General features: G+C 50.5%; 2 protein-coding genes across 2 annotated transcripts; one reads left to right on the top strand and one right to left on the bottom strand.

Moving 5' to 3' along the window:
- Positions 1-2,034: 2,034 nt before the first annotated feature.
- On the top strand, positions 2,035-3,649 carry LOC308224885 (uncharacterized protein; the record flags this gene model as incomplete). The annotated part of the gene is made up of 5 exons (XM_080625187.1): positions 2,035-2,154; positions 2,222-2,450; positions 3,179-3,248; positions 3,348-3,435; positions 3,602-3,649. 5 exons carry the CDS (start codon positions 2,035-2,037, stop codon positions 3,647-3,649), a joined length of 555 nt encoding a protein of 184 aa, XP_080481313.1.
- Positions 3,650-8,352: 4,703 nt separating this feature from the next.
- Positions 8,353-15,563, bottom strand: LOC308224884 (G-protein coupled receptor 35-like; the record flags this gene model as incomplete). The annotated part of the gene is given in 3 exon segments (XM_080625186.1): positions 8,353-9,038; positions 9,041-9,578; positions 15,411-15,563. Coding segments are annotated over 3 exon segments (1,194 nt in total). The 3' UTR covers positions 8,353-8,535.
- Positions 15,564-23,938: the final 8,375 nt, after the last annotated feature.

The raw sequence follows: 23,938 nt of genomic DNA, 5'->3' as shown, positions 1-23,938 counted from the left end.
CAATGTTCCTGGTATCTCTCTAGCCCAAATGACTGACAGTGACAGGTCACCTTGGTTTAACCCATTTTTCCCCATTTCTAACCTATTTTTCCCCTTTCTTAACTTGTCCTAACCCCTTTTTCCCCATTTCTAACCCATTGTAAGTCTTTTTTGGCTATTTCTAAAACCATTTTTGGCCATTCCTATTCCATTTTTGCCCATTTCTTACCTGTTTTAAACCTTATTTGGCTATTTCTAACCCATTTTTTTCCATTTATAACCCATTTTAAGTCTTTTTTTGGCAATTTCTGAACAGTTTACGGCTATTTCTAGCCTGTTTTAAGCTTAGCTATTTCTAAACTGGTTTGGGCTATTTGTAAGCCTTTTTTGCCCAAATCGAACTCTTTTTAAGCCATTTTGGCCCTTTCCCAACCATTTTTGTCCAGTTCATAGCCGTTTCTTGCCATTTTTAACCCATTTTTCACCTTACCTAACTTGGTTTAACCCATTTTTCCTCATTTCTAACCCATTTTTTCCCTTTTTTAACTTGGTTTAACCCATTTTTTCCCATTTCTAACCCATTTTTGCCCTTTCCTGTCTTGTTTTAACCCATTTTTCCCCATTTCTAACCCATTGTAAGTCTTTTTTGGCTATTTCTAAAACCATTTTTGGCCATTCCTATTCCATTTTTGCCCATTTCTTACCTCTTTTAAACCTCATTTGGCTATTTCTAATCCATTTTTCCCCATTTCTAACCCATTGTAAGTGATTTTTTGGTATTTCTGAACAGTTTATGGCTATTTGTAGCCTGTTTTAAGCTTTTCTAGTGTGAGGTGTCCCTGCCCATGGCAGGGGGGTTGGAACTAGATGATCTTTAGATCCTTTCCAACCCTGACTATTCTATGATTCTATGATTTCTAAACTGGTTGGAGCTATTTCTAGAGCCTTTTTGCCCAATTTGAACTCTTTTTAAGCCATTTTGGCCATTTCCCAACCATTTTTGTCCAGGTCTCTACCAGTTTCTTGCCATCTCTAACCCATTTTCCCTTTTCCTACCTTGTTTTAACCCATTTTTGCCCGTTTCGAACCCATTGTAAGTCTTTTTTGGCTATTTTTAAACCAGTTTGGCCATTTCTATTCCGGTTTTGCCCATTTCTTGCCTGTTTTAAACCTTATTTGGCTATTTCTACCCATTTTTCCTTCTGTCTATCCCATTTTTCCCCATTTCTAACCCATTTTAAGTCTTTTTTGGCTGTTTTTGGACAGCTTTGGGCTATTTCTAGCCTGTTTTAAGCTTTTCTTAGCTATTTCCTAACTGTTTTGGGCTACTTGGAACCCTTTTTTGCTCAATTGTAACCCATTTAAATCTTGTTTTTCTATTTCGAAATAATTTGTGGCCATTTTTCTAATATTTTTGCCCATTTGTTACCGGTTTCAAGCCTTCTTTGGCTGCTTCTAACCTCTCTCTGCCCATTTCTAACCAATTTTCAACTTTTTTTTGCTGTTTTTAAGCTGTTTTTCCGTTCCCAGCCCTTTTGAAGCCATCGGCTGAGGTCTTTGTCAATCACTCGTAGCGTGCCCCCTCTCCCTTCCCGATTGGCAATAGCTTTCTGCAGGGGCTTTTGGCTGCGGTCCCTGTCAGTCACTCGTAGCGCGGCCCCTCTGCCGCTGTGTTTGCCGTGTGTCCCCTGCTGTCCCCATTGGCCGAGGCGCCTGTCAATCACTCGTAGCCCGGCCCTGCCGCCGCTCTGATTGGTTCAACGCCGCAAGCGCAGCCGCCTTTTTGCCCCGCGTGCCGTACCGGATATTGGCCACGTGATGGCAGCACCGATCGTTTGCCGGCGCCGTATTTGTGCTTCCGCGCCTGCCGTGCCGCGTTTTGAACGCACGGTAGCACCGGAAAGCGGCCGCCAGCCGCTCTCCCCCAATCCCCACCGCTCCTGCCCCATCCCCACCCACTGCAATGCTTTATTTCCGACAGAGAATGGGAGCAGCGGGCGGTGCCCGCTGTCATAGCGCGCCCCCCCCCCCCCATCAGTACCGAGATTTCCACCCATGACGACAGCGGCGAGCGGCACCCGGAGCCGTTGCACCCCGCCGACCCCCACTGCCTGCAGTACGACGCCGGGGGGCGCCGGGCGCCGCTCGCTGCTGCCGTCCTGTGTCCAGAGTTGGGTACTGCAGCGCGGGCTCCGCGCATGAGCCGTGGTGCTGCCTTGGTCCCCGCCGCTGCCCCCGGAAGTGGCCGGTGTCACGTGGTGGCCGGTGGCTCCCGGTGAGCAATGGCCGCCGCGGCGCCGGGTTGGGGTGCGGGCGGGCGCGCGCGCGGGCACGCGGGGTGGTCGTGGCCGCAGCCCGGTGTTCGCGCGCCGGCTCCGGTCCCTCCGCGCGCCGTTTCGGTGTCGCCTGCGCAGCGGCCGGGAGCAGCATGGCGGCGGGCAGGGTCCGGGTCCCGGCAGCGGCGGCAGCCGGTGAGATCCGAGCCCAGCGGGGGTCCGGGGTTATCGGGGAGGCGAGCGAGCCCGGCCGCGCGTCCCTTGGGCGGGCGCTGAGGGGCGTCTCCCGCGCTCTGGCCGCCCGGCGCGGGAAGCTTCCCAGCGCCCGGTGCTCGGTACTGGGGGGAGTAAAGCCCCGGGGGGGGGTTGCCCGGAGGTCCTTAATTCACCCTGTGCCTGTATTGGTAGGGAAAGGGGTGCAGATGGAAATAGCCGTTTAGAAAGTAGCCGAGGAATTCCCTGTTCCTTTGCTCTGATCTAAACTTGCAGTTAGGTTGGAAATGAGCCTGTTCCCTGTAGCTTTAAGGGGCTAAAAGATTTCGTGGAGAGCGAACTTCTCTCTCCAGGGAATGAGTGAGGTCTGCGGCAGGGGCAGGGCTCCTTGCCCTCCTTTTGCTCTGCCAATAGACCTTGCTGTGTTGTGCCCTGGGGGACCCCACCCAGCTCATCACAGCCTTTGCTGAGACTGTCAGCGAGGATTTCAGTTGCTGCTGCTGCTCTCCTGGTTTCCCCCGCTTTGGACACCTGCCTTGCAAGTTCCTCTGGCAATGGTCTGGGGGTTTTTGTTTCAATTCCTTTCCAGTGCCTGATACCCCGCTGGGCAATGCCCATTGACCTTCCTTGGCCAAGAGGCTGTGCGCATTTCTTGGAGGGGAGCTGCTGGGGGGTTTAAAGCATCCTGAGGTCTTCTCTCTGCCTTGTAGACCACTGCTCCTGCTGGAGTCGGTGTGGGGACTGCCACCTGAATGGGCCCACAGTCCCGTTCACAGAGCGGTGAGTGCTGTGGTTTCCAGACAGTTCTGTGATTGTTAGAACAGGTTTCCAGTCTGACTCACAGTAATTCTCTCCTGTTCCATATTTCCGTTCCACCAGCAATGCTGAGAACACGTGGCACTGTGCCACTGTACCTGCCAACGTTGTGACTGCTCTGTGGTTGCAGTACCCTGAACTGCCGTCTTGGGCAAGCGCATTTGCCCTTCCCACTTTCCAGGTTGTCTTAAAGCAGCTTCAGAAGTGTTTCTGCATTGTCTGTCTGTGCATGACAAACCAGCCTTTGAGATTAATGCCTTGTTATTAGAGCATACTCAGTATAGAGCTTGGTTTAAATGCTTCTCTTGCGTTTGCAGGGACTGATTGTTGCCTTTCTTAGGCTGCTTGTTGGTGGAAGCTTATAAATTAGTGAGTGACTTAGTACGCCCAGCTCGTTGATCCCCAGCCACTGTCGTTTTCATGTCATGGTCCTTGTCAGTACTGTAGTTTTCAAAGTCACCCAGCTCCTGGGTCGTGATAGTTTCACCAGCGCAGAGAAAACGCTTCACTTTGCGTCATCCTCAGATGTTGTCCACACGTTCCTATTGTCTGTAACAAGGCAATCCCTAGCAGTATTAAGCATGAGCAGGCAAAATCAAGCCTGACGGGAGCTCAACTCCTAACATCTCTTTGGTATGATGCTTCCCATCTGCAGCTTGGTGCTGCGGTCACCAGGCAAGAGCAGCTGTGTCTCCCGTGAGCCTGGGGAGGCTTCAAGGGAGGGACAAATCATGTTACCAGGCGCAAAAGAGCTGGTTGTGATCATGGGGTTCACCAGGATATGTCAGAGCAGCTCAACAGCAGCTACCGGTAGGCAAAGCTACGATGAAGCGTTACCTGCAGAGACCTTGCGCGTCTCCTGGTGTGGCTCTTGGGTCTCTGTCTGGTTCCTGGACACCACTGGGTCAGGATCCTCACGCTTCTCTTTTCTCCACCTCGGCTCCTTATGGCTCCTTTCTTCCATCCAGGTGCAGGTTTTGTCACCTCTGCCTTGGACCAGTGATGCTCCCTTGGTGTTTTCCCTTGCCCCGGCAGTTCTGAGTCTGTCTCAGCCCTGTGAGCGCTGTCACCGTGTGGCGCGGTGCAGGTGACGTGTGCTGTTTTCTCACGTCCTTGCTGGCAGCTCTCCATCAGGGTAGTGTGGGGGCACTACTGGGAACCAGCACCCGTGCGAAGAGCAGGGGCTCTGTTTGGTGGTCTTTGCCCCCTGACCCTATTTTGTCTGGCTTATTTAAAAGCCTTGTTGCTGGTGTGAGATTTCATGTGCCGATTCCTTTAAACTTCTGGACTTTTTGGGTTCTTCATCCTTACTGAAAGCTGTGACAAAGCAATAGGGTGGTTCTCAGGGCATAGCTGGACAAGTTTGCTGGTTTTAGCAGCGGCAGTACTAGGTGATCTCACTTTGCTTGTGATTTGTAGGTAGCTTTTCATGTCTAAGGGAAGAATTTGCTGAGACCTGTTTGATCTTTATACTTCTTGATCTCTAAGACTTGACTGTGTTTTGTAGAGTCATGTTTCCTTCCCTCGTAAGCTCTGCCTGATGTCCTGCTTGAGGTTGTTTCTCAGTCGGAGAAAGGCCTTCTCGTGAGGTTTTCCTGTGCTCCTGGTACGGTTTGCTGATAGACAGGTTGGATGGGCTTCCTGCCTCCTTTTCCTGTCGGGGAAGATCTTGGCCTTGTCTGCCTTGCAGGGCTCTCTGTACTATAGCCCTCTCCATGCTCCCACAGCATCAACACCGTGAAATAACACCTCATGGCAGCCCCTGCCTTTCCTGCTTGGAAGGGCCAAAACTGCTGAATCTGATGGCTGCTCACATAGAAGCAAGACTGTGGATTGCTTTCCTCGCATGTTAGTTTTGCATCTTATTTGTGTCCCCCCTGCTCCCCACAGCCTAAGATTTACTGCAGCATCAATTTTCTCATTTAAAGTTTAAGCCGCTGCCAGCATTTTTTCCTTTCAAGGGACAGAGAGATTCTATCTTGCTGAAACGTCGGGAGAATGCAGTGGTCCAGCCCTGCTTGTTGGAGCTCTGATGGACTGTGGCTGCTGCTCCCTCCTGTTGTGAGCGAGGCTAGTGTGCAGGGAAATCAGAAAGATGTGTGGATCGGAGCCTCGCTGTCCTCATGGTTTGCTATTGCAGTGCTGTGTGATGGCTGCTGGTTTGTTGTGGGCCAGGTTCCATGGTTTGTTGTGGCAAAGGTGCTGTTCCATTTACTGAATGAATGTTTATTTACAGCTATAATCCTGTGAAATAGCTTTATTCCCACTCGCTAAAAATGCTTCCCTTTTTTTTCCTAGCAGTCAGTGCAAACCACAAAAACCATTCCTTCGTGATGACTGGGGTTGTGAAGTCAGGAAATTTCTATTTTACAATGAGAAAAAGAAACACTTAATGTTTTTAACGTAGAACACGAACAGTGGGAGGCCTCAGTTTGCTTTCTGCAAGAGACAAACGCTCACTCCATACAGCTCTGTATGCAGCAAGCTTGGCTACGTGTAGGAATGCCAACTACAAATGTTCTAGCACGTTTGCAGCGGTTTGGGCATCGCCAGGGAGTAAACGGGCGGCTGTGTGGTGCTTAGCTGCTGGCTGGGCTGAAACCATGGAAGCTGTTTAGTTTATTTGATAGAGTGCCTTGTCTGTGATCCTTCCTGGATTGGAAAAGCCTGCGCTTGGGGAAGAAGAAATTGCTCTGAAATGCTGTGGCTATAAACCAGTAGCAAATGGTATCTCAACAGCAGTTTTTATTTGCCATTCTACGAGGCCTATCGAGGAGGCCACAGTCACAAACGCGTTGCTGTTTTGTATTTCAGAGGAGACAACTTCATTGGAGCTCCCTGGGAATTGGACAAGGTGCCCCATGTCAACACGCAGAAACCGTGAACAGTGACAGGGGTTGCAGAAGAAGTAAGTAGTTTGCTTTCTGGGTTAACAGTAGGAGAACAGGTTGATATGGCTCAACCTTCATCTCTCTTCAAAGTAGCGAACGTTTTCATGATGATCTGTTTGGAACAGGCATTCGTTGTAACCGGTGAGATGCAGAAGCCCAGAAGGGGATCCTACAGGAAAGAGCGTTTCTGAAGGCCCTGTGCGCTATTTCTGAAAGCAGAAGACATCTTCCTTGCTGAACACCTCTTGCCTGCACACGTAAGTGATGCCTGTCACGAGCATTGACAGCACACCGTAACGGAGAATGGGCTAACAGGGACCCTAAGCCCCTTGGTCTCCAAGGATAGTTAATAGCAGTGTATTTGCTGACAGCTACAAGGGTGACAACACTCACGCACCTCCTTAAGCAATGGATGATTTTTAAGTTCAGGCACAATTTGTGTCTGGTTTCTTTTGCTCTCTTTGAAAAGAGACTTTAGAAGACAGAAGGAGGACCGAGCAGCGTGTGCTGTGATGAAGTTGGTCACGTGCGCTCTGCTTGCAGTGAAAGACCATTAATGTCAGAGCATTAAATAACGCGTCAAAGCAAACTGGGACGTAAATGATCAACTGAACGACCTGAACGGTTTCATCCGTTTTTCTGCGGAGCTTCCCTCGTGCTGGGTCCTGTGCCAAGGCGTTGACACAAAGCAGTTAGATCTGCTGTTGGGATGAGGAGTGTTTTCTGTGATGGGGATGATTGTTTCATATGTTGTTTGGCTGGTGCCTAGACAGTGGTTTCGGTGTGTGGTCTGCAGACACTAGAAGGTGACAGGACACTTTTAGGGAGCCGTTTGTAAGGTGTCACCAAGACAGTTAGTTGTCTGTAGGTTTAAAGGAGCAGAATATGGATTTGCATTCCCTGGAAGAATATTTTAGGTATTTACAAGTTGGAAGACACTCAGAGTCAGGGACCGTGGAGCCAAAGGAGATACAGCTATCGCATTTATTTCAACAACTCTGTAATGTTTCCCGTGCTGACTGTATGGGGCACTTCCTTCTAGTGCCCCAGGATTTCCATTTGTGGCTTAACTGTTTTGAGCTGCTCTGTTGTCACTTCCCTGTGGGGCTGGAGGATACCCGGTGCGTAGTCAGCAAGCGCAGGTATTACGGAGGAGATTTGCAGTTGGAAAGCCAGCCATTGACATTGGTGCGTGGTCCGGGATCCAGGGAGGAAGATCAGATCTTGACAGATTTATACCTGATAGGCACAAGGAAAAAGTTCTCTTCTGGGGTCTAGAATGCTTTGCGGGGCTCTGTTTTTCCATGCAGTAACGGCTTTATTTATACCCACAATGATTTTAGTCTCACAAACCGCCAGGGTGTTGGCACAAGCTGATAGGAGTGTTAAAGGGCAGGAATGGGGCAATAGTCTCAGGCCAGTGTCTTTCCTCCATGCACAGCAATAGCTGTGTCCTGGTAATAGCTGCAAGCTTTGAAATTACATTGATTGATTGACTGATGGCTTGGCTTCGCGAGCGAAGATTTGGGAAGGCGTTTACCCACGCATACTACAAGGAGGATGACTAAGGGCGCTGTGGGATAGGCAAATCAAAGGGTGCTTAGGCCTTCAGGATGTTTCCAAACAGGACTGTCATCTCCTGGGACAGTCAGGAAACTGCCAGTGTATGGTTTGGTGTGAGCAGCACAAATGTATTAGGTTTGGCATTGTAGTACATGGGTTTTTTCTTGGTTTTAAGTGACCATCTATATAGCAGTACCTCAAGTGGATTTGTGTATTGCTGTATGGGTGCTCAGTTTCCTTTGTTTAGTTGCATGTTATGTACAAATAAGTGCATGGTGGAGACAGTGGCCTTTAGCATCTATTCTCCATCCAACATGGCTCTCCCTCTTGAAGCTGTGATCCAGTGATCTAAGACCATAGTCAAAGCTGGAGTCAAGTCACTGGGGGCAGAAGGACAAAATTCACGTTAATACCAGGCCTTTTGGAGAGGGTTGCCCCTTTTTAGCAGGTACGCCTGTACCTACGATGATTGCAAGTACTGGAGAAGGTCCCATTTCCTTTGGCTCAAACTTCAGCAGCAGTGGTGGCTCTTAACACCTACACTGTGCAACACCTTGTTTGTGTCGTGACTTGATCTGCTGGCTGGGATGGTGGGCTACATGAGCTTTGAAGGTCCTTTCCAACCCAAACTATTCTATGACTCTGTGATCTCTCCAGAGAGAAAGAGCAACAGTTATCCCAATAACACTGAGGATGTGTCTTATCCTGATGTTGCAGAGATGTTTTTTTTTTTTGGGGGGGAAGGGTTTGCTGTTTTTCATCCCTCTTGCCTCCCTGCTTCCACCCCGTGCTTTCCATTAGCAAGTGTGTGTCTGCAAGGGGTGGATTTGATCTGCTTTTTCACTGCTGGTTTTGGGCGGTAGAAGGGCTTCATGGAACTGCTTGGTCACAAAGTAGTAGCAGACACTATCCAGGCAGCTGATAGATGTGGCACCACAGCTTGTCATGGAGGAGATGTTCTTCATAACGTGGAGCGTGAAACAGGTAGCTCCAATGCTCTCCATTACGAACCTGGCAAGTAACCCAAAGAAGGCTGGCAGAAAACATACTAGAAATACAATCAGATTTGCACAAATAATGTGAGCAGCTTTCTGGATTGATGTCTCCTCTGGTGAATTGGTGTTCAGGCATCTTTTGAGGCTCCCGATCGCTTCTGTGGAGCAAAAAGTCAAGATTGCTAACGGAAGAATAAAAATGAAGCACATGGAGAGCAGGCTCAGAGCAGCAGGCACGGCGGTACCCTTCTGGAAGCAGAGGGTGGATTGGGTCTGCCAGATCTGTGCAATGGCACCGATTATCTCAGAAACCCACAGAGAAGGGCTGCCTTTGATGGAGACCTGAAGGCCCTGGCTTTCAAGTGGTGTTTTATGGCAATGTATCGGTCAATGGAGATAAATGTAATTACGTAGATACTCACTAACATGGTGATGAAATACGTTGTCTCTGTAAACTGGCCGAGTTCATCTCGGGCTGACTTATTCCAGAGCAAATAAGCCATGAAAGGCAAGGTGCAGATGACAAAGCAGTCTGCAAAGACTAAGGTGATTACATACACCCTTGTTTCTGTCCACTTCTTTATCTTGCAGAAGAACACCCAGAGGGCAAGGGCATTAAATGGAGCTCCAAAAAAGAAAATGATGTTACACAGAGCAAGTTCAAAGAGACGGACATGGTGGTAAAGCTCCAGACTTGTGATACTGCAGTTGCTGGACACATTCCTTGTCCTGTTGTGCAGAAGTTGTGTGGTGTTAGGAGACCTGAAATAGGAAAAGACATGGTAAGACTTTCCTCCGACCTCCTGATAGATGCATATGCCATAGAAAACAAGGTATTTAAGTAACTACTTACTTTGCTCATCACAAATGTGAATTTGAGTCTCCGAAGCTGGCCTTCTCAGTCAGCCTCTAACTGGGATGCAGCCTGTGTCAAGCTTTGTTTATATTTACTCAGTTTAGGTGTAAATATCTCCAAGTACACTTGCAATAGGACACGGCAGACAGTCTTGATTAAATAGTGGCATCTTGAATGGAGGGGTGGAATAGCAGTGAGAAGAACCCCTATAGACAGTGAGGGCATCCCGTGACAATGGGATTCCTTAAGCCAGGCTGTGCAAATGAGGTAAGATTACCCTTAGCTTGGTTATGAGCTCGGCAGGTGTCGTGGTTTAAGCCCAGGCCGTAAATCAGAACCACGCAGTCCACTTCCCCCCCCCACCTTTCTTCCCTCCGCTCCTGGAGGGACGGGGAGGAGAATCAAAAGAATGCAGCTCCCACAGGTTGAGATAAGAACAGTTCAATAACTAAGGTATAACACAAATCACTACTGCTACCACTAATAGTAATAATGATAAAGGAAATAACAAGGGAAGAGAATACAACCGCTCACCAACCGGTACCTCACCCCCACCCTGCCATGATCCAGCCCTTCCGGGAACTCTCCATTCTACATCCTGGGCATGACGTGCTATGGTATGGAATACCTCTTTGGCTAGTTTGGGTCAGGTGTCCTGTCCCTGCTTCCTCCTGGCTTCTCCTCCTCCCTGGCAGAGCATGAGACTCACAAAGTCCTTGGTCAGGGTAAACATTCTGACCAGCAACTGAAAACATCGGCTTTATCAGTATTATTCCCAGGTCGAAAGTCAAAACACAGCACTGCACCAGTAGAAAAAATGACTGCTACTGCTAAACCAGGACAGTATCCACCCCTTATTCCATACCATTCACGTCATGCTCAGATCCCACATTTTCAATATACCATCACTTGTAACAGTCTTTCAGAGCAGGAGAGGCCCATTGCAAAGTCCACCCCTCGATCATGAGTCCATCTCTATGTTGCATCTCTGCCCTGATGGCCTGAAGTGTCATGGGCCCATCAGGCTCAAAATAATTCACCCTCCCCTGCAGCAGTCTCTGCAACTTGTCATCGGGGACTCCACACAGCTGCCTTCCATCTCCGACGCTTCCAAAGCACTGGAGGGGCCCAGTGGATTAGATACTCGCCCATACTGTCCCACACACTGTGACACTCATGACTGTCCAGCCTTGGAGAAAACCTCTCGGTCCCCCTGTATTGTCTAAACCCAGACAAGACCCAAACCTGACTCTGCTTAACTCTTGGGATCAGACAAAATGGCCGTGGGTAAAACACACTCTGTGTGTGTGCCAACATGGTGATCCCCATCACAATCAGCAGGCAGGTTCCAAGGATACCCAAAGGCCGTTCAAAACCTTCAGAACTCTCAAATGATGCTACTGTACTTGTCACTGGGGCTGTAGCTACTGTGCTTGAAGGCTCTCTCACCACCAGCTTCCCTTTTTCTGAGTCCAGATCTTCCTCCTCTGCCTTGCTGGGAAGTGCTGCAGGGTCTCCTGCATCCTCCTGCGGCTCAGGCTCACGGGGCTCGGTGGGCGGCTGCTGGGGGATGCTCTCGGCCGCCGCGGGGCTGGGCTCGGCCGTGGGGCTCGGCTCCTCCGCCGCCTCCTCCTGCTGCTCGGCAGCCGCCTCCTTCCCCTCCTCGGCAGCCGCCTCCTTCCCAGCCTCCGGCCCCGCTCCCGCCGCCGCTTGGTCCCCGGGGCCGCTCTCCCGGGCCGCTTTGGCCGCCGCCGTCTCCCGGGGCCGCTCCCCCTCAGCTCCCCGCAGCCTCACAAAGACGGACGCGAGGATGAGGGCCAGGACGGTGAAGAGCAGCGGGACGGGCAGGTACAAGTCCACGGCCACGTCCATCCCGCCCTGCTGCCGGAGCCCGCCCGTATTACAAGCCATTACCATAAAGTACAGTGAAACAAGAACCTTAGCCCAAGTCCCACACTTGATAAACACTAACACAGCAAATACCGGCTCCAAGCAAGCTACAACATACAGAAACTGTGACATCAAAAAGAACAACTTTGAGAGCCCATAAATCAGCATTGTGCCTCGGTCAGATCTGTTGTTATCTCAACCCTTCCTGCCCCACGTTGGGCGCCAAAAAGAACTGTCGTGGTTTAAGCCCAGGCCGTAAATCAGAACCACGCAGTCCACTTCCCCCCCCCACCTTTCTTCCCTCCGCTCCTGGAGGGACGGGGAGGAGAATCAAAAGAATGCAGCTCCCACAGGTTGAGATAAGAACAGTTCAATAACTAAGGTATAACACAAATCACTGCTGCTACCACTAATAGTAATAATGATAAAGGAAATAACAAGGGAAGAGAATACAACCGCTCACCAACCGGTACCTCACCCCCACCCTGCCATGATCCAGCCCTTCCGGGAACTCTCCATTCTACATCCTGGGCATGACGTGCTATGGTATGGAATACCTCTTTGGCTAGTTTGGGTCAGGTGTCCTGTCCCTGCTTCCTCCTGGCTTCTCCTCCTCCCTGGCAGAGCATGAGACTCACAAAGTCCTTGGTCAGGGTAAACATTCTGACCAGCAACTGAAAACATCGGCTTTATCAGTATTATTCCCAGGTCGAAAGTCAAAACACAGCACTGCACCAGTAGAAAAAATGACTGCTACTGCTAAACCAGGACAGCAGGGATTGCAGCAACCTAACCTAAAGCCCAGCGCAACCCAGGAGCAAAAGCTCTTCTACCAGGTCTGCTGGCTTGGGAGACAAGAGGAGTGGTGTGAAGGCCTGGAGGGGCATAGCAGATCTCACTTGGTGGCCATGCTCGTGCTCTGCTCTGAGTAGGTTTCTGAGCCTTTGGGCTGCCTTGTGAACCTGGAGCTCCTGCTCAGAGCTGAGGAAGAGAGATGCATCTGAGTTCCTGCATCCCAAAGGCATGCTTGAAACCCTAAGTGGGTGAGTGAGGCATGTAGCTGTCCACTCCTTGTGAGGGCAGTGGGGGGTGCAAGCATTAACGTGATTTTAAGCCCATGCATTCCAGGAGAGAGTTCGATTCTGTGGATGTAAAGCAGACAGACGCACCTGAAAGAGGGACCACCAGTGCAAAACAAGGAACTTGCCATTAAGGGCTGCATGAGATGGCTCCTGCTCAGGGCAGGCATTCTGCCACCCTGCGAGGTCCGTCAGATGTATGTAGTAGCTACTGAGCCTGCGTCACACTGGCTGCAGGCTGTTCTGCAAGGAATTGGTTATGTGAAGAGTGTGAGTTCACGGGCTGATAAAAACCAGCTTTTCTCGGACCCCATCCTGCGCACAGTGGCTGTGTGTGGCCTGCAGAAGGAACAGTTCTCTGAACTGGTGATTCTGTGTATACATCACTGAATTTCTGCTTGCATCTAAATGCACTTTGGAAGGAATTTAACCTTTGAATTTGAAGTCTGTTTTTTTGCCATTCCACCAGGAGACTGAAATGGTGACACCCTACAGCTTTCTGAGATTTAGGAAGGAGCACCATGACTGAACAAGCCTGGTTAAGCAGTTATTTGCCTCTGCAAGCAAATGAAACCTCCTTGTGGTCAGCTGGTGAGAGCACTTGCTGCAAAATCAGACTTCACTGACCGATAAAGACCCAAATAACTCAGTTGCTGGGGGCTATGTAAGCGTCTTAGGCACTGACAGGCACTAACGTGACTCCTGCACAGAGCTCGCTTCAGTTCTTGTGTGCTCAGCTCTGGGTTTCCCAACAGTGGCTTGCTGCTCGCTGCCTGCACCCTGGAAGGAAGCCGTTGGCTGTCACCTGAGGAAAACCTCTCTGAACTACAGTAAGTAGCAGTAGGGAAATAGCTTACATCAAAGGCTGAAGCTGCCACATTGTTATGCTCATTAGGTGCGTCAGGCAGATGTCTTTGCTGGCGTGGCTGATGCCCAGATTGCTTTCATCAGCCTTGCTCTGCAATGCCAGCGGCAGCCTCTGTGCTCAAGTACAAGGCAGGCAAACCGGGCTGGTGGTGCTCTGCTGCATGAAAGGGCTGTGGCTGGCACCACCCTTGGGGCTGGAGATGTGGCCCAAATGCAGTTCCCAGCATCGGGGCTCAGAAGCGCTCCAGGCAGATCAGAGACTGGTGGGAGGAGGGAGGAAATGAGCAGGGAGTTTTAAAGCAGGCCATGTAGCACAGATGGGGTATGGCTGAGCACAAAATGTCTTTACAGAGGTGCAGTTTGATAAGCTAGCATATCCTGCGGCTGCTGGAAATGCTTTAGGGTGGGGTAGATAAAGTGGCTGCAGCATCAGAGGAGCTAGGCAGCAACGTGCAGCTGTGAGAAAAGGATGGAGATGGCTGTAAAACAGCATCTTGCTGCTGCTGGAGGCCCAGGAACAGTCTGGGGCTCAGTGGACAAGGTCAGCAGCACTGTGGCGTACATCCTGCTTTCCCCCCGTCATAGACTGGGGAGACCTGGGCAGTAGCCGTCCCCCTCCATGGAAGGCCAGGGTGGGTTTGTTTCCTCCAGCAGCTCACCAGGTATCAGGCTTCTTGCAGATCCTTAAGAGAGCCTGGAGGAAGAGAAGCAAGGCAGAGGCTGAAGGCACCGTGGGTGCCACAGTAGCACCGTGGTGGCAGCCATGGTGGTTTTCCCAGCAGGATGCCATGAAAAAGCAGATGCACCAGACCCCTTACATGTAAAATCCTCTTCCTTCCTTGTGTGGGGAGCTCAGAAGTGAGCAGGTACCGGAAGGGTGAAGGGTGACTGTGGCGGATGAAACGATTAAGAACAGCACAGGAGCTGTGGTGAGTGAGGGAAGGGACCTGAACTGAGCAGAGGGAGAAGAAGAAGGAAACGGGGTGGGAAGCATGGTAAGGGCATGGCATTTTCTGCATCAGCTGCCTTCAGACCTGCCACATCTGTGGCAACAGCCCTGGTTTTCCCTCTCGAAGGGATGGGTAGCTGTCAGCAAAGATGTAATACGTGTGCTGCACAGAGATGAGACTAGACTTGGGCAGGGCAGTACTTCACAGGGCTGTTAATGTAACCATGGGCACCGCTGGCCAGGGCCTCGGCAGCGAGCTGACCTAGGAGGGAAGCACAGCCAGGAGGAGTGAGCAGACACACTGCCTCTGGGGCAGGAGAGCTGTAGGTGAGGGGCACAGCACTTAGGTGAGAGGCTTTTCCTCTCTGTTTCCAAACAGCACGAAGAAATCTGGAAAGTGCCTGCTCTGACCTTGCTGCTGTTGTTCACAGCTCTCAAATACAGTGACCTAAGGCACAGCACTTTGTTCTTTTCTTGAAACTTGTGTTCTTTCGGGCTCATCTGTCACTGCAGCCCTTGAAAGCAGTAATGTCATCACCCTAACCACGGAACTGCTTCAAAAGACCCTGGGAGTGAATGCAAGGGTTCATTCGGTCGAAAAAGGGAAGTTTTTTGAGTCACTTGTTTCCCATGTTAGAATGGATTTAGCTTCTGGTTCGCAGCTCCTGTTAGGAAATAATGTGCTGTGATCTTCCAGGTAAAGTGCTCAGAGAATACCCTGGAGTAAGGACAGAAACTGAAAGAGATGATGACCTGCCGCATGGATGTCTGCATCGCAGGGACTGCGCTGCCACGCAGAAGCCAGGTACCTGATGCTCCTCTGCCTCCCTGCAGCCCCAGCAGGACCCTGAGCAGCAGTGCACAGAGAGCAAGAGAGAATGAACCCCAAGTGGTATTAGCCGTAGGTTTAGGGCCACAGAATGAGCAGCGGGTGTCAGCAGAGGCAGGACATGTGGGGGCTGTGCAGCCGTGCATCCTGGCCAGGAGGAGCAGGGCCAGCCTGTGGGGCTGCAGGATGGGCACAGGCTACATGTACAGGGCTGGTGCCCAGCACCAACAGCTCGCTGGTACTTAAGGGTTTCTCTGGCACCTCCTCCTCCTGCGTAGGAGATTTTATCCCCCTTTGGTCTTCAGTGTCGATCTGCTGGCTAAATAAATGGTGGCAGAACTTTCCACTGAGGTCTAGCATCTCATCACTCAGCACTTCCTAAACTGGTGTGTTTGGTGGCTAGCAGTGGTGCTCAGCAGCTGTGCTGAAACCTCAGCTGGAAGATGTGATACCTGGGATTAGACCATCCTGTGCAGGGCCCTCCCGCTGACTGCTGGATTGAGTTGTGCTTGCAGAGCTCTGGGCAGGGAGGTGGGCGCCCCAAGCACCTTGGCACAGAGTGTAGCCTCTCTCTAGGCTGAAGAAAGTCTCCCCAACCCTGCTGAGACGGAGGCTGCTGGACCGAAGTGGCCTCTTAAGATGGGTTGGGTGCCCGGGGCAGGGATGGAGCTGGAGATGGCCACAATGGGGCCAGTGGCAGGGCTGCAGCCTGCGCTCCCGTTTGAGCAGAGGCTTCAGGCTGGCAAGTGAACCGAGGCCTTGGTATCTCGCACAGGTGGCAGAAGGCCTCGCTTCTTGTACCCTGCATTGACAGAAATAGAGGGGATAAGAGAAAGCTCTAGGCCCTGAAGGGCTCAGGGGTGGGCTATATAATTGGTGTTGATGATCAGCGTGCAACACAGCTGGTGGGGAATTGTCTCACCGCCTGTTCACTCTTAGTACCTGTCCAGCTGAAACACTTGATTGCAGTGATGCTACTGGCAGTTGACTGCTCATAAAACAGGAGGATGGGTGTTCTTCTGGCTTTGTGAGCTGTGATTGGAGAGAAGCTGCTGGCTGGAGCTCAGTGGTGAGAGCATGCAGGCACTGGCGTGGTGAGTGAAAGAGAGCAGGATGCAGACAGGTCCCAGGTGTCCCTGTCCCAGGAGGCACCCAGTGGCATCAGGCAGAGGAAGTGCTGCAGCCCAGCTGGCCAGGAAGGCCGTGCGGAGGAGAGGACCCGAGTGGGACCAACCAGCCCATTCCTTGTCCAACGAGTGGTCCGTCTGTCAGAGCCGTGCCTCTCCAGTCTAGCTGTTGTGTGGGACAGCGTGAGGTACCATACTTGTGGGACAAGTGCGGGCGGGTGACATCAGTTGCTCTTTCCTTACCCAGCCATGGTCTAACCGTTGTTACGGGTGTAATCAGTGAGTAAGGTGGGACTGCATCCAGTGTCTCTGCACCACACGCTGATAAGCCCCTCAGATGCCGTCTGGCAGTTGTGAGGTGCTGCGGTGGAGGAGGGCAGGGAAGCGTGTTTATGTGGAACACTGCAGTAGCTGTTTGGGTCCAGCACGGAAGAGGGATGGGAGGGTCACTGTAGGCGTTTAAGGCCAGAAGAGACGCGTGAGGAGAGCCCCAGAGAAAAGCTGTGGGAGATGTTTGCCTGTGGTAGGTGCGACTGTGTTTCCCAAACAGAGGCTGATGCTGTGAGGGACTTCTGACTGACAGCCCAAGGCCATCATCCTGCCTTGTTCACTGAGTGGCTGAGGTTGGAAGGGACTTCTTGATGTTTACTCCTACCCCTTGCTCAGACTCTGGTGCCTCGTGCCCTCTGGTTTTGAACATCTCCAAGGAGATCTCTACAAGTTCTTTGAGCAGCCTGTTCCAGTGATCACCTTGCGGGTAAACATTTTCTCTTAATGTTTAAATGGACTTTCCTGTCCTGTGTTTCATTTTGTGCCCGTTGCCTCCGTCTGCGGTTTTGGTTGTGGTGTGAAACAGGGGGAACAGCTACATGGGATGCTACAAAATTTCATGAGACAGCCTGGGTGACCTTTGAAGGTGCCACCTTTTCCATGGCAGCGAGATAAAAACACTCTTAACCTTGGTTTGGGTTTTTGCCTTCCCACCGCTCAACCATGAACGTCTCTTTCCTGCATTACCCATTTGAAATGTCACTTTGCTGTGCAATCCTTTGGGTGTCTTCAGCTTTATTAAAATTCCAAAATCAAAGCTTAACTTCTTACCAATTTATGTTCGTTATGCACAAGGAGGAGGAACGTAAAGGTGACGTAAGGATAGATAGGTTTGTAAACCAAGCCGTTTATTAAAGGGACAGCTGCCGCAGTACCCTGCTTGTATGATGCTATATAGGAGGGTGTCTGTTTTGAACGAGTTTTACGCACGACCTGCACACCGATCGGGCGTGCTTTTTAGGCTGCACACCAGCCTGTCAGCCTCATCGGTGTGGATGCTGCGGACTCACGTCAGAGGTTTCCTGAGCTGAAGAAAACCCCACTTTTTGTTCTTCGGTAAATATAAACCCTTTTGTTTCAGAGCAGCGTGCGCTCGTGTGGACATCGTGTGTGCCAGCACAGACCCTTTCAAGAGCTCCAGAAGATTTTTTTAACCTCTTTCTTTCAGCGGCAAGACCAAAAGGAAAAGAAAGGTTTCTGCTAATGGGAAGCACCAGCGGAGAGTGGAGGTATGTCTGGTGATGGTAGCACGTGCTCCTCTGACCTTGCCAAGAGAGGAAATCCATCTGCCCTCTGCTTTCACCAATTGGTCTGTAATTTGCCTGTAGTTATCCTCCCCATTTCTGCATTTTGTAGAATCATGGAATGGTTCATGTTGGAAGGGACCTTGAAGCTCATCCAGTTCCAACCCCTGCCACGGGCGGGCAGGGACACCTCACGCTAGAGCAGGTTGCTCCAAGCCCCTGTGTCCACCTTGAACACTGCCAGGGATGGGGCAGCCACAGCTTGTCTGGGCACCCTGTGCCAGCGCCTCAGCACCCTCACAGGGAAGAGCTTCTGCCTGAGAGCTCATCTCAGTCTCCCCTCTGGCAGGTTAAAGCCATTCCCCCTTGGCCTGTCCCTTCAGGCCCTTGTCCAAAGCCCCTTTCCAGGTTTCCTGCAGCCCCTTTAGGTGCTGGAGCTGCTCTAAGGTCTCCCCTTCAGGAGCCTTCTCTTCTCCAGGCTGCCCCAGCCCAGCTCTCTCAGCCTGGCTCCAGAGCAGAGCTGCTCCAGCCCTCGCAGCATGGCCATGGTTTCCTCTGGCTCACTTGAGCAGCTCCGCATCCCTCCTGAGTTGGGGCCCAAGATCTGGATGCAGGACTTTGTTTCCTCCTACATTGCCATAAATGCAGAGTGACACTCTAACAGCTGGACAGATCTAGATCCTCATATAGAAGTACCTGGGGCCAGTAAATGAGAGCAAAACCACCTCCTCTGCTTGAACGAGGAAGAAATGATTTTGTTCAACTTGTTTACGTGCTTAATTCAAGAAGTTTTTTCCCTTCCAGTCAATTACATTCATGTAATGGAAGACATTGTCACAGGAATTCTCAGCTTGATTTGCTTTCCTGATTTGAGATCGTTGCATTGCTTTTTGCCTAAAGAGCAATTGATTGGCTTGCAGGCTGTTTTGCAGCAGCTCTTTGGGGAATGACCACTATGTTTCTAACCGTCCTGTTGGATGTTGTAACAATGCAGGTCCCCGGTTTCCTCTTGACATTTGGGTACTACCAGCAGAGTTTACAGCTCTTGGTATTGTCTTTGTTGAATTAGTACCCGTGCAGTCTTCCCAAGCCCCTGGGAGTGCACCGCAGTGCTCGCAGCGTGTTGTCCTTGTTTATGATGGCTTCTGTCTAGGTGATGTACACAGATGGACAAAGCTTTGCCATCCTGATCTGCTTGTGTGGGCAGAGACTCGGGGGGCAGTTTCAGGGCTAAGAGTTGATTTTCCTGAGAGGGATCCCAGCTCTGCAGCAGAGGAGCTGCACTGCTGAGGAGCAGGCAAGGGCTGGAGGGAGGGAGGACCAGGAAGTGCAGGTCAGCCCCGGTATTTTTCTGTAGTGAGGGTGGTAAAGCACTGACACAGGTTGCCCCGAGAGGTGGTGGATGCACCGTCCCTGGAGACTTTCAGGGCCAGGCTGGATGTGGTTCTGAGCACCCCGATCTAGTCGAGGATGTCCCTGCTCATTGCAGGGGAGGTTGGACTGGATGACCTTTAAAGGTTCCTTCCAACCAAAACCGTTCTGTGATCCTAGGATTAGAACCCCAGTGACTGCAGGCGTTTCCCTACAGCTGCTGAGGGTCTCTTTAAACCCCCAAAGCCACAATTATCCTTCTTCCTTATGGAAGGGCTTCTCGTCCTCACGCTCTTTGGTGTGTCTGGTGGGATTGTGCCCTTGCTGAAGCTTGTCTTTGGTACCTTGAGCTGAAGTGCTTTGCTGACATGAGGTTAAAGTCATCTGGGGGAACATACTTTAATGCAGCCAGGGAGGGGAAACTGGCTGATTGGAAATGCTGAGGGCTGCTCAGCATGTGGTTCACATTCACTGTTTGCTACCCCAAGTACCAGTACCGATGCGAGCAACACCCAGCTCTGGGGAAATTCACTTTTCTTTCAACCGATCGGAACTGGTCACTTCTCAGCATAGCAAGTGTCACCTCTTGAAAGCAAAGCTCCTCTGGTGCCGCCGATGGAGCCCTGAGCCCAGCAGGAGGCCCGAGGCTGCTTTTCCATTTACCTATAAGAGCAATGACACTTGAACCACAGCAGGACGAGCCACAGCTTCCATGGGCGTAAGCCCAAATGTTTCTACCTTTCCTAGCCTGCCAGGCATGCAGCATTAGTGCGGGTTTCTAGTTCACTGAAGGGTATTATCTGCTCAACATTGTTCAGTGACAAGACTTCCACTGTACCGTAGCTGCTGGGGGGCTTACAGACCAGAACACACAGAGCCTGTGCCACAGATTGGCTTTCCCGGCAGCCCCGGGCACCTCTCGCAGGGACAGAGATGCGTGTTTAGCCCCCGATTTCAAGAAGATACCATAACAGAGCGGTGCCTGCAGGCAGACAGCACATTTCCAAGGGACCCCTCTCTACTGCTGCGTTTGCCGCACCCTGGTGATCCCAGAGCCCTGCGGGTGATGCCTGCTGCCCAGCACGCAGTGTGCCGATGAACCCAGCCGTACAGGGGCAAGGTCCTCGGGTGCTGCCCTGAAGCGTGGCAAAGTGGCATGGGAGGAAGAGGTAAGGCCGCTGGGGATGGGAATGGCAAACTCCTGTAATTGCTACTTAGTGCACCCCCAGCAAGCGCTTTGGGGATTTGCCTCTGCCTTCTGTGCACACAGCAGCACCCCCTCCTGTTGGGTGGCTCCTGCCAAAGCTTATCGCGTTCATGGCATTAGTGTCCCTGCACAGCGAGCATTGACGGGTGGCTCTAACAGATCACTGCTCAGCTGCTTGCCTCAGAGAAAGGATTCCCTTGGTGCAGCTGCCTCTCACAGCTTGCTGACTGCTGCAAAGGTTTGAAGCTCCGTGACAGACAAGACCATATATATTTAACGATTCCTGCTTTTAATGCAATTAAATAGTTGTCCTGAGAAAATAAAGATGTTATCAGGCCAGGAGCACATTCTTGTTTTGTCTTCTCTTAACATTCTCTTCTGGTCCCTTCCCTTCCCGTCTTTCTCTCTTCCCTTCCTGTCTCTTGTACTCCTTTCTATTCTCCTATGTTCTCTTAGTCTCTTCCATTTTCTTACAGTCTCTTCCCTTCCGGTTCTGTTTTCTTAGATTCTTTCATATTCTCTTAGTCTTTTCTAATCTCTGTTCTCTTATACTCCCTTCTCCTCTGTCCTTTTGCATTTTCTTCTATTCCATTCTCCCGTACTCTCTTCTGGTGTCCTCTATTCTCTTAGTCTCTTCTAGTCTCTTCCCTTCTGTTCTCTATTCTCTTCTCTTAGATGACCTCTTTTCTTTTGAATTCTCTTCTCTTACATTCTCTTCCCTTATCTTAGATTCTCTTACATTCTCATATATTCCTTTCTCTTACATTCTTTTCCCTTCTCTTATGCTCTCCTAGAGTCTCTTCCCCCTTTTATTTTCCTTTTTCGTAGTCTCTTCCCTTCTCCTACATTTTCTTATTTTTCACTTCTTCCTGTCTCTTTTCTGTATTTGCTTCCATATTCTTCTCTTAGATTCCCTTCTCTTCTATTTCCTTATATACTTTTATAGTCTCTTCCATTTCCTTTTCTTAGATTCTCTTGATTTCCCTTTTCCTGTATGCTCTTCAGTTTTTTCTCTTGGCTTCTTTTAGGTTCTCTTCTGTACTCTTCTAATCTTAGATTCTCTTCTATTCAATGCTGTTCTCTCCCCCTATATTCTCTTCCTGGATGCTCTTCAGTTCTCTAATCTTAGATTCTCTTCCGTTCCCTGATCTTCTCTTCCCCAGATGGTCTTCTCCAATAATCTTTTAGATTCTCTTCCCTTGTATTCTCTTCCCCATGTTCAGTTGTATTCTTACCTTCTCTCCCATGAGATTGTCTTAGAACCTCTGCTCTTGTATTCACTCGCATTCAGAGGGAAGGAGGGGAGGGGAAGGAGAGGAAGAAGGGAGGAGGGAGGGGAAGAAGGGAGGAGGGAGGGGAAGAAGCGAAGCAAGGAAGGAGGGGAAAGAAGGAGCAAAGGAGCTATTTATGGCCATTTCTATCCCATTTTCCCCATTTCTTGCCAGTTTTATGCCATTTTTGGCTATTTCTAACCCATTTTAAACCTCTTTTTTTCCAATTTCTAAACCAGTTTTGGCAATTTCTGACCCAATTTTGACCTAGCCCATTTTATGCCATTTTTTGCAACTTCTAACCAGTTGTTGCCCATTTCTTACCCATTTTAAACCTTTTTTGGCTCTTTCAAGCTCGGTTTTGCCCACTTGTAATCCGTTTTAAGCTCTTACGGGCTATTTGTAAACTCTTTGCCATTTCTAACCTGTTAAAAGCCATTTTTGTCTATTATTCAAATCATTTTATTCCATTTCTGTCTTGTTTTAAGGCACCTATAGCCACTTCAAACCCATTTTTCCCATTTCTAACCCATTTTAGGCTATTTTTGTCTTTTTCTAACCCATTTTTGACCATTTCTCATTTTAAGGGTCCCTTTGTAACCCTTTTTTGCTCAATTCTAACCCGTTCTAAGCCATTTCGGCCATTTCTAAACCAGTTTTGTCCATTTCTAACCAAATGTTTTGCAATTTTAAACCTTTTTCGCCCACTTCTAACCCATTTTAAGCCTGTTTTGGCTCTTTCTAAAACATTTATCACCATTTCAAACCAATTTGTTGCCACTTCAGACCCATTTTCGGCCATTTCTAACCCGTTTTGAGCCATTTTTGGCCACTTCTACCCCTGTTTTGCCCATTTCCAACCCATTTTAAGGCATTTTGGTTATTTTTAACCATTTTTTCCCATTTCTGTGCCAGTTGAAGCCTTTTTTGGCTACTTCTAAGCCATTTTTGCCCACTTCTTACCTGTTTTAAGCCATTTCTATTCCGTTTTTGACCATTTGTAATGTGTTTTAAACCATTTTTTTTTCCCTTTTCTAACCTGTTTTTGCCCATTTCTTATGTATTTTTAGGTATGGGACGCCTAAAAAAATAGTAACTGAAAGAGATTAAAAAGCAAAGACAGCTGAAAAAAACATGAATGAAAAAGTGAATGAATAAAAATGTGTAAAGAGAATAAAAAGCAAAAGGGAAGAACGCGCTTATAAATTCCGACAAAGCAAATACAAAGTGATAAAAGTGAACAAGCCTGAACGAATCTCCAGTAAAAGTTCCCTTAGCAACTTAGCCCCCGCCCCAGTAGTGCAGTCTTCAAGTCCCCAGGCAGCAGTTGGTGTCCCCGCAGGCTGTAAACTGGGCTGGGAGCGGCCGTTGCTCTCAGCCCGTTGCCTCTTCGGTACCGAAAAGTGAGCGTGTGCTGCCACCATGTGTCCAACAATCGGTACTGCACGTAAAGCGGGAGGGGCACAGAGTGACGCCGGGCAGCGCTCGCTGCTGCCACCATGTGTCCGAACATCGGTACTGCAAGTTATGCGGGAGGGGAATGGAGTGACGCCGGGCAGCGCTCGCTGCTGCCACCATGTGTCCGAACATCGGTACTGCACGTAAAGCGGGAGGGGAATGGAGTGACGCCGGGCAGCGCTCGCTGCTGCCACCATGTCTCCGAACATCGGTACTGCAGGTAATGCGGGAGGGGCACGGAGTGACGCCGGGCAGCGCTCGCTGCTGCCACCATGTCTCCGAACATCGGTACTGCAGGTAATGCGGGAGGGGAGCGGAGTGACGCCGGGCAGCGCTCGCTGCTGCCACCATGTGTCCGAAACCAGGAACTGCAGGGGGTGGGGATGGGAGGGGCCTCGGTCTGGCTCCGGGAGCGGATCGGTGCTGCCATCATGCGTCCAAACCATGGTACTGCCTATTGTACAGACGGGGGGGGGAGCAAAGGATTGCCTCAGTGCTACGGTAGCTGCTGCCATCATGTGGCGAAAACACAGCACTGCAGGCGGAGGAGCGGCAGTGTGGCACCGGAAACAGCTTTCAGGCACCCGTCTCTCCCCATTGGCTGAGGCGGCTGTCAGTCACTGCAAGCCCCGCCCCGACTTCCGGTCCGCCGTGGCCCCGCCTCGCTCGCTCCCCATTGGCTGAGGCGGCTGTCAGTCACTGCAAGGCCCGCACCCGGCTTCCGGTC

Source organism: Psittacula echo, assembly GCF_963264785.1.
Source record: "Psittacula echo genome assembly, chromosome: 9".
NCBI classification, from domain to species: domain Eukaryota; kingdom Metazoa; phylum Chordata; class Aves; order Psittaciformes; family Psittacidae; genus Psittacula; species Psittacula echo.
Note: the sequence above shows the minus strand (reverse complement) of the source record. Positions and strands in the feature narration are given on the sequence as shown.